The sequence below is a fragment of the Lampris incognitus genome, chromosome 11 (assembly GCF_029633865.1).
Source record: "Lampris incognitus isolate fLamInc1 chromosome 11, fLamInc1.hap2, whole genome shotgun sequence".
Taxonomy (NCBI): domain Eukaryota; kingdom Metazoa; phylum Chordata; class Actinopteri; order Lampriformes; family Lampridae; genus Lampris; species Lampris incognitus.
Window position 1 is genome coordinate 6524757 of NC_079221.1, and position 15226 is coordinate 6539982.

The 15226-nt window shown below is 50.1% G+C and overlaps 1 protein-coding gene across 5 annotated transcripts in view; it reads right to left on the reverse strand.

Moving 5' to 3' along the window:
* LOC130120675 (dedicator of cytokinesis protein 9-like) overlaps positions 1-12135 on the reverse strand; it is a 130134-nt gene extending 117999 nt beyond the window's left edge. For all 5 annotated transcript variants that reach the window (XR_008811001.1, XR_008811000.1, XM_056289352.1 and 2 more), the window contains exon 1: positions 11696-12135. Coding sequence is in view for 3 of the 5 variants with exons in the window: in XM_056289352.1 (XP_056145327.1) it covers positions 11696-11812 (117 nt within the window). In the remaining 2 variants the exon portion in view is untranslated. The remainder of the gene's footprint in view (positions 1-11695) is intronic.
* Positions 12136-15226: the final 3091 nt, after the last annotated feature.

Sequence of the window (15226 nt, forward strand, 5' to 3'; positions counted from 1 at the left end):
GAAGCAACATCTCCAGGAGTTCCTGAGGACGGTGAAGAGTTACCGGTTTCCAAAGGGGATGCAAATCGAATTAGTCACACGAGAAGAGAGGGGGGGGGGAGGCACAGGCGATGTGAGTCATTGAGCTACACAGCTCAGGTGGTACCCCTGTAAGGAGCTAGTAGGGATTCGGTGACTCGCTAAAACACACCTCAGAATGACGGATACTTGACTAGCATGGGGGCGTGAACCCGGGTCAGTCACACAGGACGCGGTTTCTCCGACAGCGAGACCACCCTGCTTCCCCGAGACGTGAGAACCTCATGAGTAGAAGCAGCCAACTGCAAGCTGTGGAAAAGAGAGGCAAAGCACTAATGCGTCGACATGACAGATCCATGGTAGGACCAAGCTGCCGATGACAACGTTTTACTGGTGAAATAAGAGTAAAAACCGCTCATCTGCGGTTTTCACCAACGTGAAGACGAGAGGAAATTTAATGTTGGGTTCAGTTCGGTGTGCTACACATGTATAGAGGGAGCAGCCGGGGCTTTAAAAAGCGATGTAGGAGGTATTCCTGCATCCACAATAGCGACCACCCAACGACTTAGCTCCTCCGTGCTACTCTCCATCTGGATGGGTGAGAGAGAGCCAGAGCTAAACAAACTGTCAGAGCAGCGGAGGGATCATTCCAGCCTCCATCAAAACAAACCTCACCTCAGCAACAAGCCTCGTCTGGACCAGTGCTCCCCCTAATACATAGAAATGAAAAATATGGATTCTGTTTCTAAGCCAAACTAACAGGCCATAACTTCATCACTGCATTTGGGGAGTACTAAAACACCTGACAAGGAGCCAGTAAAATCCATGGGGCTGAGAGGGTTGCACATGTTCCTTGGTGTTAAAGTGTGAGACAGGTCCCAGAACAGTGCCCTGCACTTGCTAACAGGAAAACACCCGCTGGTCAGGGCTTTAAGACCCCTGCCTTTCTGTTATGGTAACCCTCCCTTGTCTTCCAAAACACTTCTGCTCTATCAAGCAGAACATTCAGACTGAGCGGGCGGTTCCCTCAGCCAGCCGTGTCTGGGCACTGCCGCCTTCAATCCCTGCCCAGCCCCAGTCCCGACCAGCACAGGAAACCAGCGATATCTAGGAACATTGAGGCCTCTCCTCCCCCATCAAGAAGATGGGAGACAGGAAGTTATGGGCACTTCCTGTTCCAGCACGTTGGAACGTTGGAAGGAGGTTTGGAGGCCAGTGAGCTCATGGCAGAACCTACTACGCTTCCATTCTGAAGGGAAGCCCCCTGGGTGTAACCACAAAAACACTGGCACACATCATTGTTGTACATTTCCACCTGCGTCCTGACAGTCTGTGGCAACCTCTGTAAAAAATGGAAATGCCGATCCAGTGATACACGTTTATGTCACAACCATTAAATCCGTGCAGAGAAATGGAATCTGGCACATGGAAAAACAAAACCCCAACGAAAACTCAACGGACAATTGTGCCTCAGGAGCTGTGTCCTGCAGATTGGAGAGTATACCGATTTATACAGGGGGAAAAGACGGGAAATGTATAGGCAGTATACTACTTCCAAATTTCCCCCATTGAACTATCCCACCATTACCACCTTCACCATCCGTAACACACAAACACTCATCAGCAGGAAATGGGTAAATCCGGTCCACCTCTGATATGGCCACAATTTCGAGATTCCCTCTCGGTTTCAAATTTAGATCGGACACTCATTTAGTCTGACGGGTAGTTAAAATACAATTTTTTGCCTTGGCCCAGTGATGCAGCAGGATTAATAAATACCCGGCGTTAACTGCTTCGCTGTCCTGAGAGATTTATAACTTTGTGTCAGTGCCGGAGTCCACGGAGTTTAATCACTTTCCCTTAAAACTGGAACAAACTCCGTCTGTCTGTCTGGCAATGACATCATTTGAGTTGGCTTTACTACCACCGTATTTAGAGATGTGGGGGGAAAAAACAAGGCCTGACAGGGCCTGGCAAGAGGAAATCCTTTTACACGTAGTCTTCATGGCCCATATTATCATGACCCTCGTGCACTCGGCGCAGGCATTCTCAGGCATTTCTCTACGACCGCGAGGGCCTTGAGCGGCAAAAATCTGGCTCGGTTTATGACCGCGACTGCCGAGGACCCTGCCCGAATCCAAGCAGACGTACTTTATAGCCAGCGTTTCGGGTGTGTTTCATTCCTCACTGTCCTGGACACCTCCGCTCCGCAGGCCGTGCATCACCGCTCACGTCTGTGTCAAAAAAACTTGACTGCACGTAAGCTTAATTCTGCTAAATGGCGATGCAGCCGACCCCGCAGCCTCCTTCTGTTTTGTCCAACGCAGACGGTGAAAAAATGAGACAGTCACTAAAGCATTTAGATAATCTGAAATTGAACAAACAACGGCTCTTAAATCGCCATATTAGGATCCTCTACTAGAAGGAGCCAAAGGATTTGATAGTCATAATAAACTGGAGCGATGTTTGTTGGCGTTTCTGATGAGACCGATGTGGTGTGAACTAACAATAAAAAGATAAACGAGGGGCGTCCAGGTGGTCTATTTCGTTGCCAACCAACACGGGGATCGCCGATTCGAATCCCCGTGTTACCTCCGGCTTGGTCGGGCGTCCCTACAGACACAATTGGCCGTGTCTGCGGGTGGGGAGCCGGATGTGGGTATGTGTCCTGGTCGCTGCACTAGCGCCTCCTCTGGTTGGTCGGAGCGCCTGCTCAGGGGGACGGGGGAACTGGGGGGAATAGAGTGATCCTCCTACATGCTACATCCCCCTGGCGAAACTCCTCACTGTCAGGTGAAAAGAAGCAGCTGGCGACTCCACATATCGGAGGAGGCATGTGGTAGTCTGCTGCCCTCCCCGGATCGGCAGAGGGGGTGGAGCAGCGACCGGGACAGCTTGGAAGAGTGGGGTAATTGGCTGGATACTATTAGGGAGAAAAAAAATCCCCCCCCCCCCCCAAAAAAAGATAAACGAGAAACGGAAAAAATGGCCGGTCAACTGCTTGTGCAAATGACGCCTTACCTTCATATTCCATACTATTCCATACTATTCCACACTATTCCATATTATTCCACACTATTCCACACTATTCCATACTATTCCAGACTATTCCAGACTATTCCACACTATTCCACACTATTCCACACTATTCCATACTATTCCAGACTATTCCACACTATTCCACAATATTCCACACTATTCCACACTATTCCACACTATTCCACACTATTCCATACTATTCCACACTATTCCATACTATTCCACACTTTCGGTTCAGCTTCGTCGGGCAAGCACTGCAACATGTGAAGACATAAACAGAGAAGGTTTGATTTGCTGCAGCGTCTTTTTCCATCTCATCCGGTTGACATGGAAAATGTCTGAGGTATGTACGGAAGAGTATTCGGCCTCACAGTTGTAGATGAATGGACCTCAGACATTTTGTAGTACACCTGATACCGACAGCTCACAAATAAATACATTTCTGGAGGCAATACCGCAAGACGGTTTGCTAAATTTGAAATGGATGTCGGCATTTCGTGCCAGTTTACTATGTCCACAACAATGCTACTCGTCTGCGGAAGTCAACATTTCTCCGGTAATGTATCTGAGGACAAAGGCATGAAGACTGTTGTGAAATGTGAGTGTTGCATGGCTTCTTGGCCTATCGGAGGGTGCAAAACGTCTCCTTTTCTAAGACACACTGAACTGCAAGGACGTTTGTTTGGGTCAATGCGGTATTTTACCAAACAGTACCTAAGTTTTAGCCGACTCCAATAGCACACCTCGGCAGAGAGAGAGAGAGAGAGAGAGAGAGAGAGAGAGAGAGAGAGCCTGTTAAAGGTCGCGTGGGTTACCAAAGCAACCTCATGTATTATTGACCCAGCGGTGGAGCTCATCCGAGCTCCCATCCCGGGCCCCCTGGGCCTGCACATGTAAAGTACCACTTCCCATTGCACTCACACAGGCGACCGATGTGGCCTTGCAGAGTATATCAGACTGACAGTATGCATGAAGCCTACTGCTGAGAGAGACAGACAGACAGACAGACAGACAGGCAGCAGAGTCCCCGAAAGAGAGAGAAAGAAACATAGAGAGAGACACAGAAGAGAGACAGACAGAGTCAGCAAGAGAGAGAGACAGAGAGACAGAGAGAAACAGAGAAGAGAGACAGACAAAGAGTCAGCAAGAGAGACAGACAGACACATAGAGAAGCGAGAGAGAGACAGAGTCACAGAGAGAGAGAGAGAGAGAGACATAGAGACTGAGGAGAGACAGTCAGCAAGACAGAGAGAGCGAGAGAGAGACAGAGGAGAGAGACAGACAAAGAGTCAGCGAGAGAGAGAGAGAGAGAGAGAGAGAGAGAGAGAGAGAGAGAGAGAGAGACAGACAGACAGACAGACAGACAGACAGACACATTGAGAAGAGACAGACAGACAGACAAAGACAGAGTCACCAAGAGACAGAGACATAGAGAGACAGAGAAGAGAGAGACACAGTCACCAAGAGACAGAGACATAGAGAGACAGAGAAGAGAGAGACACAGTCAGCAAGAGAAAGAGACAGACAGACAGAGAAGAGAGAGACAGACAGAGTCTCACACACACACACACACGCACACACATACACACACACACACACAGATGGACACAGAGAGACAGTCAGTGAGAGAGAGCGAGAGACAGACAGACAGAGACAGACACAGAGAGAGACAGACAGTCAGCGAGAGAGAGAGACAGAGACAGAGAGAGACTGAGGAGAGACAGTCAGCAAGACAGAGAGAGAGAGAGAGAGACATAGAGAGACTGAGGAGAGACAGTCAGCAAGACAGAGAGAGCGAGAGAGAGACAGAGGAGAGAGACAGAGACAGAGAGAGACTGAGGAGAGACAGTCAGCAAGACAGAGAGAGAGAGAGAGAGAGAGACATAGAGAGACTGAGGAGAGACAGTCAGCAAGACAGAGAGAGCGAGAGAGAGACAGAGGAGAGAGACAGACAAAGAGTCAGCGAGAGAGACAGACAGACAGACAGACACATTGAGAAGAGACAGACAGACAGACAAAGACAGAGTCACCAAGAGACAGAGACATAGAGAGACAGAGAAGAGAGAGACACAGTCAGCAAGAGAAAGAGACAGACAGACAGAGAAGAGAGAGACAGACAGACAGAGTCTCACACACACACACACATACACACACACACACACACACACACACAGAGACACAGAGAGAGACAGACAGTCAGCGAGAGAGAGAGACAGAGACAGAGAGAGACTGAGGAGAGACAGTCAGCAAGACAGAGAGAGAGAGAGACAGACATAGAGAGACTGAGGAGAGACAGTCAGCAAGACAGAGAGAGCGAGAGACAGACAGACAGAGACAGACACAGAGAGAGACAGACAGTCAGCGAGAGAGAGAGACAGAGACAGAGAGAGAAGAGAAAGAGAGCAAGACACACACACACACACACACACACACACACACACACACACACACACACACACATACAAACAGACAGACAGACACAGAGAAAAGAGAGACAGACAGAGACAGAGAGAGCGAGAGAGAGACAGAGGAGAGAGACAGAGACAGAGAGAGACTGAGGAGAGACAGTCAGCAAGACAGAGAGAGAGAGAGAGAGAGAGACATAGAGAGACTGAGGAGAGACAGTCAGCAAGACAGAGAGAGCGAGAGAGAGACAGAGGAGAGAGACAGACAAAGAGTCAGCGAGAGAGACAGACAGACAGACAGACACATTGAGAAGAGACAGACAGACAGACAAAGACAGAGTCACCAAGAGACAGAGACATAGAGAGACAGAGAAGAGAGAGACACAGTCAGCAAGAGAAAGAGACAGACAGACAGAGAAGAGAGAGACAGACAGACAGAGTCTCACACACACACACACATACACACACACACACACACAGAGACACAGAGAGAGACAGACAGTCAGCGAGAGAGAGAGACAGAGACAGAGAGAGACTGAGGAGAGACAGTCAGCAAGACAGAGAGAGAGAGAGACAGACATAGAGAGACTGAGGAGAGACAGTCAGCAAGACAGAGAGAGCGAGAGACAGACAGACAGAGACAGACACAGAGAGAGACAGACAGTCAGCGAGAGAGAGAGACAGAGACAGAGAGAGAAGAGAAAGAGAGCAAGACACACACACACACACACACACACACACACACACACACACACATACAAACAGACAGACAGACAGAGAAAAGAGAGACAGACAGAGACAGAGAGAGATTCTTAGGACTCGCACACTGTAATCATCTGACTGGCTCGGCCCGGCAGCATGTGTGACCGTGGCGTCTCCTCTGACTGGCTCGGCCCGGCAGCATGTGTGACCGTGGCGTCTCCTCTGCTGAGGACGGCTGCTTTCATCTAATGAGGACTGACCAGATGTAATAAACGCTAACAAACCTGTTGTAGACAACACCAAACCCAATATCCCGGCTGAAGACGGCAGACATGGACACCATGCGCCCTCTCTCAGTGTGAAGGCCTGGTTGGATGTACACCTACCTGAAGAAGGGCCGGGCAATAATCCAGTATCGTTGTTTACTGTCTTTAAATGGTGGCGTATTAAGACAATATTCAGATACTGTCATACTGTGAAACAGTGGGGGGGGGGGTTTGGATCTAAACTAACGATCTGCTTTTTAGACTAAATAAATAAATAATGATCTGTGATGGCCTGGCGGCTTGTCCAGGGTGTCTCCCCGCCTGCCACCCAGTGACTGCTGGGATAGGCTCCAGCATCCTCGCGACCCTGAGAGCAGGATAAGCGGTTCAGATAATAGATAGATGGATATATATATATATATATATATATATATATCATGTAAAATTGCCTATGATTATCATGATAATCTATACTGCCCTGAAGTAACTTGCAGTAATCCTGGTATTCCCATATTCTGGGAATTTTTTCAAGCCTTAAAAAAGGAGCGTTGCAGAGTCATCAACACTTTAACAAAAAGACCAATGCAGGTCACGGATATTGACCGTGACCTGCATTGACCTTATTGCATCGCTGATGCCAATTCGTGGAAACAAGCCGAACCGATTTCTCGTGAGTAATGAATGGCAGCACAGGACATACGTGTAAGGTAAGGTGTGAGCAGTGGGCACACCGCCACTCGGGAGTTTCCTTCCACCGCGGTGGCGTTTCATAATGTCCAGCATGGGAGGCTGTTTGACTCGAGTAAACACACGATAAGATAAAAGTCACGATACGTCATGACGCTCAGGAAAAGGCGGGAACTGACAGAGAAGGGACGGGGAGAGAAGACGAAGGGCGGGGCACAGAAAACTGCATCCGTCGATGGCGGGTGAACGGCCGCCGTGTGTTGACGTTTTAACCGGCCCGTCTGATCAGGTGAAATTATAAAACAGGAAACGGAAACGCTTTGCCCTTCTGCCTGCCAAACAAGTGCTGTGTCTAGATGGTGACCCTAGATGTGCGAAACTCCCGCAGCATTTTTAACCTTCCCTTAACCTTCCCTTAACCCTAACCTTAACGCTTGTCAAACGCTACTGTGCTGAATTAACTGTGTATGTGCGAGAACTTTGCAAATCTAGGGTTACCATCTGGACACGAGCGCCATATTACCAGGCATGTGATTTTTTTACTTTCATTCTCACATCACCCAGTCTCACCAACAACTACCCCCAACACAGGTCAAAGTAACACGGCCTTCTAAATGTTCCCTTTCTCTCTTGCTCGGGAAAGGAAACCGTCCCTTCTTGTTCGGGAAATGAAACCTCCAACACAGGTCAAAAGTAACACGGCTTTCTGAGTTTTCCCCTTTCTTCCTCGTTCGGGAAAGGAAACCACATGCCCGATAATTTGGCAACGTTTCTGCTCTGCTGTCCATGTAGTTGTTACGGCGATAAAACATTTTCCGGAGCGGAGGTGATAACCATACCGTGCTACCTTCTCAGAGACAGTCCCCCAGCCACGGGCTGCCAGCGACATCGCTCCCGTGTATAATGACACCCATCTGGCTCTGCAGCTCCCTAAGGCCAGACACACAGCAGGGTGGACTATCGATCGCAATTACACAACTGCCCACGGCTGCTTTATACATTACACTTTATACATTAGCCAAACATATCCCTCGCCGTTGACTATTGATTTACAATTCATTCCAATCCCCGTTCTTATGCAAACATAATAATGATTTCTGATAAAGCAAGCAAAGGGAAGCAGAAGGGTGGGGGGGGTGTGTACAAGGGTGTCCAATACAAAGGTGTACTTCCTGTGATGCTTCAAAGCACACACGAAACCTCGTGACGGCCAATATGGAGCCAGCAGTAGTCACAACACTCCTAATGTGTGGAAAAACAGAGGGGGGATGTCTCAGCTGCAGGCTCTGTCCACTTGCACGTCCTCCCGCTAGTCGCTCCAACAATAAACAAAGGCGCTCCTCCGGTCAGTGTCCGGCCCTCGCAAAAGCACCGACCGTCGAGATGTGGAAACACGCTCAACAATGGCACTTGACTCCAAGACACAGCTTCTTGAATCCCTGCTACGCCCTTAAGTTAGATCACTACGGTATCATCTGAGGTCGTCGGATCCAAAACAGGGGGGGGGGGGATTTACTTCCCTCAGACATACACGCATAGGAGTCTCAGCAGCACACAAGGGGGAGTGAAGAAAAGAGAGGAGGAAAAAAAAAGAAGGAGAATACGCCACAATCTACTCATTATATCCGTGAAACAGGTCCTTCTTTTCCTCCGGGGGCATTTAACATGTTCCATGGGGGAATTCATTACAAGCTGTGTGTGGACGGTGGTCTCGTGTACAATCGCATTCCTGTCCCACTGAGAAGCTCCGACACCGCCGGAGCACAACAACGCAACTGTAGTACGGTCCCGTGTTTGACAGCTCCAACAGCTGACCGTTATGTTTATGTGCAAGCCGGCCACGGGATGCCCGGCGATATTACTATGTATGGGAAGCCTTCGCAGCGTTACCTCCCCGAGTTTGCTCGCTCATAAACATGTTGATTTCCCATCTCACGCACGTATCCATCCCCTCCCTCGGGTTTCTCTGGCAGCCCACCAGAGAGAGAGAGAGCGAAAGAGAGAGAGGGGGGGGGAGAGAATGAATAAATAATATGAAGGTGTGGTTGTATGGCTGGGCTTCTGACTCATTCCATTTGTCTGACAGAGACCGGACGGTGTCTGTTTCTGTTACCTAGAAACTCACAGTCAGACCGAACACCGCCACAACAAATGCATCCATCAGACGCACAAAAGGGAAGGGCACGAGTCCTTTCATTCCCATGGGCCGATGTCAAATTGATACTCGGAGGTCACGTGGGTCCCTACTGCCCACATGTTCCAAACAGGACGGAGGCAGCATCCGGACGTGGGCCACTTCAGGCAATGACGTGGCACCGATGGCCTTCTTCTGGCCCTGATAAAAGGGATGTGAGCCTGAAGTGGCCCACAAGTACAACAGCAAATATGGCCCAAATATCACAAAACAAATACGGACCACCTTTGGCAAACATGTGGCACATGCGGCATCGCTACGGCTCGGTTCTGGCCCAGACCTGGCAAACAGGAGCGGACCGCCCAAGTGCCGCCGTTCCACGCGGTATGTGGGTCGGATGAAAGTGTCAGGTGCGGGACGGGTCCGGGCCACAGCAATTCCGCTATCTGGGTTAGGACGGTGTCACGTGATACCCACCTGGCACGTCGGCCGTGAAACCGAAACCAAAGTGCTTTCTCTTTCGAGGACGTCCAACCTCTGAAAGCTGACACCGCTCGTTTGACGTGGACTAGAGGACACCCTGATCGGGCACGGATTCCTGGAAGGGTCACAAGAGCGGTGCATACGGTGCAATATAACGTTGAATAACGCTGCAGCGGTACACCTGGCGGGTGCAGGTTTTGACAATATGCACCCAACACAGCCTCGTTCTCGGGGAGGCGCATAGAAAAAAATCCTGAAATAATTAACGTATTGACAACGTGGAACAGACATTGCATCACGTGAGTTTTTAACCACTCACTCCTTCACAAGTTATCCACATCTGACCTGGAGTCAGCAACCTGATGGCATGTTTGACCCCCACCCCTCTTCTATTCTATAGAAAAAAAACATTCAAAATACCACAACACACATACACCAAACCAACAGGCAGATAAAACATTTCCCAATCCCACCGAACTCTACGGAATCAACGAGGACATGAATCAGAGATTCCAACACAGGTAGACAGGAGAGAAGATAGTGAGGTGGCCTAGTGAGGTAACCTGCCTAGTGAGGTAACCTGCCTAGTGAGGTAACCAGCCTAGTGGGGTAACCTGCCTAGTGAGGTAACCTGCCTAGTGAGGTAACCTGCCTAGTGAGGGTAACCTGCCTAGTGAGGGTAACCTGCCTAGTGAGGTAACCTGCCTAGTGGGGTAACCTGCCTAGTGAGGTAACCTGCCTAGTGGGGTAACCTGCCTAGTGAGGTAACCTGCCTAGTGAGGTAACCTGCCTAGTGAGGTAACCTGCCTAGTGGGGTAACTTGCCTAGTGAGGTAACCTGCCTAGTGAGGTAACCTGCCTAGTGAGGTAACCTGCCTAGTGGGGTAACCAGCCTAGTGAGGTAACCTGCCTAGTGAGGTAACCTGCCTAGTGAGGGTAACCTGCCTAGTGAGGGTAACCTGCCTAGTGAGGTAACCTGCCTAGTGGGGTAACCTGCCTAGTGAGGTAACCTGCCTAGTGGGGTAACCTGCCTAGTGAGGTAACCTGCCTAGTGAGGTAACCTGCCTAGTGGGGTAACTTGCCTAGTGAGGTAACCTGCCTAGTGAGGTAACCTGCCTAGTGAGGTAACCTGCCTAGTGGGGTAACCAGCCTAGTGAGGTAACCTGCCTAGTGAGGTAACCTGCCTATTGAGGTAACCTGCCTAGTGAGGTAACCTGCCTAGTGGGGTAACTTGCCTAGTGAGGTAACCTGCCTAGTGAGGTAACCTGCCTAGTGGGGTAACTTGCCTAGTGAGGTAACCTGCCTAGTGAGGTAACCTGCCTAGTGAAGTAACCTGCCTAGTGAGGTAACTTGCCTAGTGGGGTAACTTGCCTAGTGAGGTAACCTGCCTAGTGGGGTAACCTGCCTAGTGAGGGTAACCTGCCTTGGCATGGCTTCCGGCCTACAGACCCCCCCCCCACCCACTACCACCACCACCAAATCAAAGAAATCAAACAAAAAAACTACACATACACCACACACACACTACTACACTGTTTACCCAAAACCCAACACCCCCTCCCTCCCCCCCCAACCACAACAAAACTGCTCCCCTCCACAAATCCACCAACAAACTCTTCTTCTCTGACAAAACCCCCCTTACACTCCTGAAACTCTTCCACGCCTCAGCTTCCTCCCCTGCTAGCGGGCTGTACTCCTCCTCCTCCTCCTCCTCCTCCGCCTGACAGCGCACAACTTAACATGACATCCGTCCACTTTGGCAGGCACCCCCCCAAAACCACCACGGGTCCCCCCCCCATTCCGTCCCGTCAACAAGCCCACCTCTCCAACATCTGCTGGCTGAGGGGGGGGACGGGGGGGGGCAGCACGTCCCGCACCCCGAACCGGCCCAGCCGGCCCCCCCCCCGCACACAGGTAAAGGGACCGGCACAAGGAGGAGAAGTCACACGTTTTTGTACTTACAACCAGCACGGAGGTCCGGACGACTTCAGAAACACTTTGCCTGAGTTCGGCGGCCGTGCCGGGCTTCCCCAGACCCCGGGTGAACCTCCTGGTCTCCGGCTGGGCCGGGTTGGACATCGTCTTGACAGCGACGCGCCTCCTTCCGTCGACGGTTTAATAGAGAGAGAGAGAGAAACCCGAGGACGAACTCCGCTACCGGCTTACCCGTCCCCCCCTATCCGGTCCCGGACGGCAGCGGCGCTCGGCGTGACTCTGAAACTGGACCATGCTGTTCGGCTTAGGCGCCGGTTGGCTTTGACGCCTCCGTCTCGACGTCGTCCCGCCCGGTTCGCAGCCGGTTCGCCGTCATGTTCTGTTTCGCCTGGGCGTTCAACTCCTCCGCTCGAGCGCCCTCCGGGGTCCTTCGACGGGTTCGCGGAGCCGCCGCGTAATCCGGCCGAGTCCACAGCGCGCCCCGGCCCCGCCCCTCAGAGGGCCCCGCCCCTCCGCGGGCCGGCGCCCCGCCCCTCGCCGTTCGCGGGCCGGCGCCCCGCCCCTCTGCGTGCGCGGACCGGCGTCCCGCCCCTCGGCGTGCGCGGGCCGGCGCCCCACTCCTGTCGAGTTCTCCGGCCGCGCTCGCGGTTCAGACTTTGTACCCGCGGCGAGCGCCGATCGGGCGGTGTCGTTCCGAATTCTGCACCCTCTGCGAAACGTGTATCCCGTGTATCCCATCAAAGCTGACCACAGAGTAAACCAAATCACAACACAAATGGGAACGTTACTGGGCCCTGAAAAGAGAATATAGACTGACTGACTGTCGGTCCACTGTCAGGGACCGTAAGCAGGGACAGACCCTTACCAGGGTGCAGGGAGAAATACCAGGAGAAACTCAAAAACCAGATTCCACGTGTTCTACTCCTGGATGAGAAAGAGCAATGGCCTCTTATTTTAGGAGAGGGCCAAAGGTCACACCTCGCGGCACACTATGTGTCGCCTAAGTAAGGGTCAGCGAGTGACCAAAACACTGCCAGTCACTGTTCCAATGGCTGTCAGTTCTGTTTCTGCCAGTTCTACCTGTTTCCTTTTCCCATTTCTTTTAATTTTTATTTTTTTTGTACTCTGTTGACCTGTTTCACTGTCGCCTGCTTTGGCAACATTGTAATCAATGCAGTCATGCCAGTAAAGCGTCGCTGAATTGAATATTAGGGCTACGTTTTAGTTTTTGATTGGGGAATGACAAATAGCATGGTGTCGGTTACCTAACTCGGGGTTTCTCAACCCAGTCCTCAAGGACCCCCTATCCTGCAGATCTTCTTTGCAATCCTGAATAGGTACCTGTCTGTAGCTATTCAACCAATCAGCAATGAATGTCTTGAGTTTGCACACCTTGCATAATTAAGTGCTATGAGATGACTGGTTGAGTAAGTACAAGCAGGGCTACCTATGCAGGGTCACAATGAAAATCTGCAGGATAGGGGGTCCTCGAGGACTGGGTTGAGAAACACTGACCTAACTGACTGCGTTTACTATTTTTGGATTGTCAACCCACCAACTTCACAATCAAATTAGCACAGCTACTACCGAAAGCAAGACTTGTGTGCATTTAACTGGGAAAACTGTACTTTATCCAAGGGCGCCCCTGTATCAGTGGATAACGAAAGCAAAATTCGTTTATTCTTCCGGACAAAATCACAGTGAGCTATATAACTGTCATAAGAGTTTAAGATGTCATGCGGATCACACCCAGACAGCATCCGGATGTGGGCCACTTCAGGCAGTGATGCAGCACTGATGGCCTTCTTCTGGCCCTGACAAAATGGATGTGAGCCTGAGGTGGCCCACATGTATAATAATAGCAAATATGGCCCAAATACGCCAAATCAAATGTGGGCCTTTTTTGGCTAAGACGCGGTGCTCTGGGCAACATGTGATCTGGATGTGACCCTGAAGTGGCCCGTGTGGTAAATGGTGAATACGGCCCAAATATCACAAAACAAATATGGGCCACCTTTGGCAAATATGTGGCACATGCGGCATTGCTATGGGTTGGCCCAGATCTGGCAAACAGGAGCGGACCGCCCAGGTGCCATCATTCCACGTGGTATGTGGGCCGGATGAAGTGTCGGGTGTGGGACGGGTCCGGGCCACAGCAGTCTTGCGCTCTGGGCAGGGCCCTATATAACCGCATGTCATTCATGGCATTGATTTGAGGAAGTCCACTCACAAGAAAAACCACTTTTTGTATTCAAACCGAGGTAATCACATCTTTGTGTGTGTGTGTGTGCAAATTTTGACCCAAGCCCCAACTTCTCAAATAGTTAATCGAGCATCAAATATGGATATTGAAATAAAAACACATTTACATTCACATGAAAAACAGTAACTGTACAAATAAATAAACACACGATCCGAATTATCCATATTTTCCCCGTACTTAATTTGAATGATGGACACGGAGAACAACAATAATAGAGTAAATCTGTGGTTTGTGAGCAAAATATTAAACGTAACAAGTAAAATTTGGGGCAAACATAAATAATTCAAAAATATATTTACGAATTTTTTTAAATGTGAATTTATTTAAATGTATTATGCATGTTTATTTAAATATTTATATATTTACATATTTTAAATATGTAATTTAACATAAATATATGTTAATATAAATATATACATTAACATGTTAATATAAACATTTGATAAAAATAAAAATATATTTTATGCAAGTATTTTAAATTTATATTTAAATATTTGTGTTTTATGTTGGTCGTTTTGAGTTTTGCGTGCTGTGGTTGGGACTGCTCGGGTGGGGGGGGGTGCTTGTGGTGGGTTGCCTTGCTTTTTGAAGTTAGACCAGACTATTCTTCACAGTGGTCGTGATGTAGTATGCAGGCAAAAGCTATTATATTATGAATGAGGTGTACCCTTTATAGGGAATAGACTCTGAGAGCAGGATAAGCGGTTCGGCTAATGGATGGATGGATGTACAGTTGTGGCCCTGTGATGGCCTGGCGGCCTGTCCAGGGTGTCTCCCCGCCTGCCGCCCAGTGACTGCTGGGATCGGCTCCAGCATCCCCGTGACCCCGAGAGCAGGATAAGCGGTTTGGATAATGGATGGATGGATGTATAGTTGTGGCCCTGTGATGGCCTGGCGGCCTGTCCAGGGTGTCTCCCCGCCTGCCGCCCAGTGACTGCTGGGATCGGCTCCAGCATCCCCGTGACCCTGAGAGCAGGATAAGCGGTTCGGATAATGGATGGATGGATGTATAGTTGTGGCCCTGTGATGGCCTGGCGGCCTGTCCATGGTGTCTCCCCGCCTGCCGCCCAGTGACTGCCGGGATCGGCTCCAGCATCCCCCGTGACCCCGAGAGCAGGATAAGCGGTTCGGATAATGGATGGATGGATGTTTTCTGCTGGATTTTACTGTGAGAGGATGACACTCGGGTTCCTCCATGCCTACAACATGGACCTGGTGTATGAGTCAGAGACAGTCAATATTCATTCTCATAGTATCACAAATAAATAAATAAATAAAACATGGAATTAAGAAAG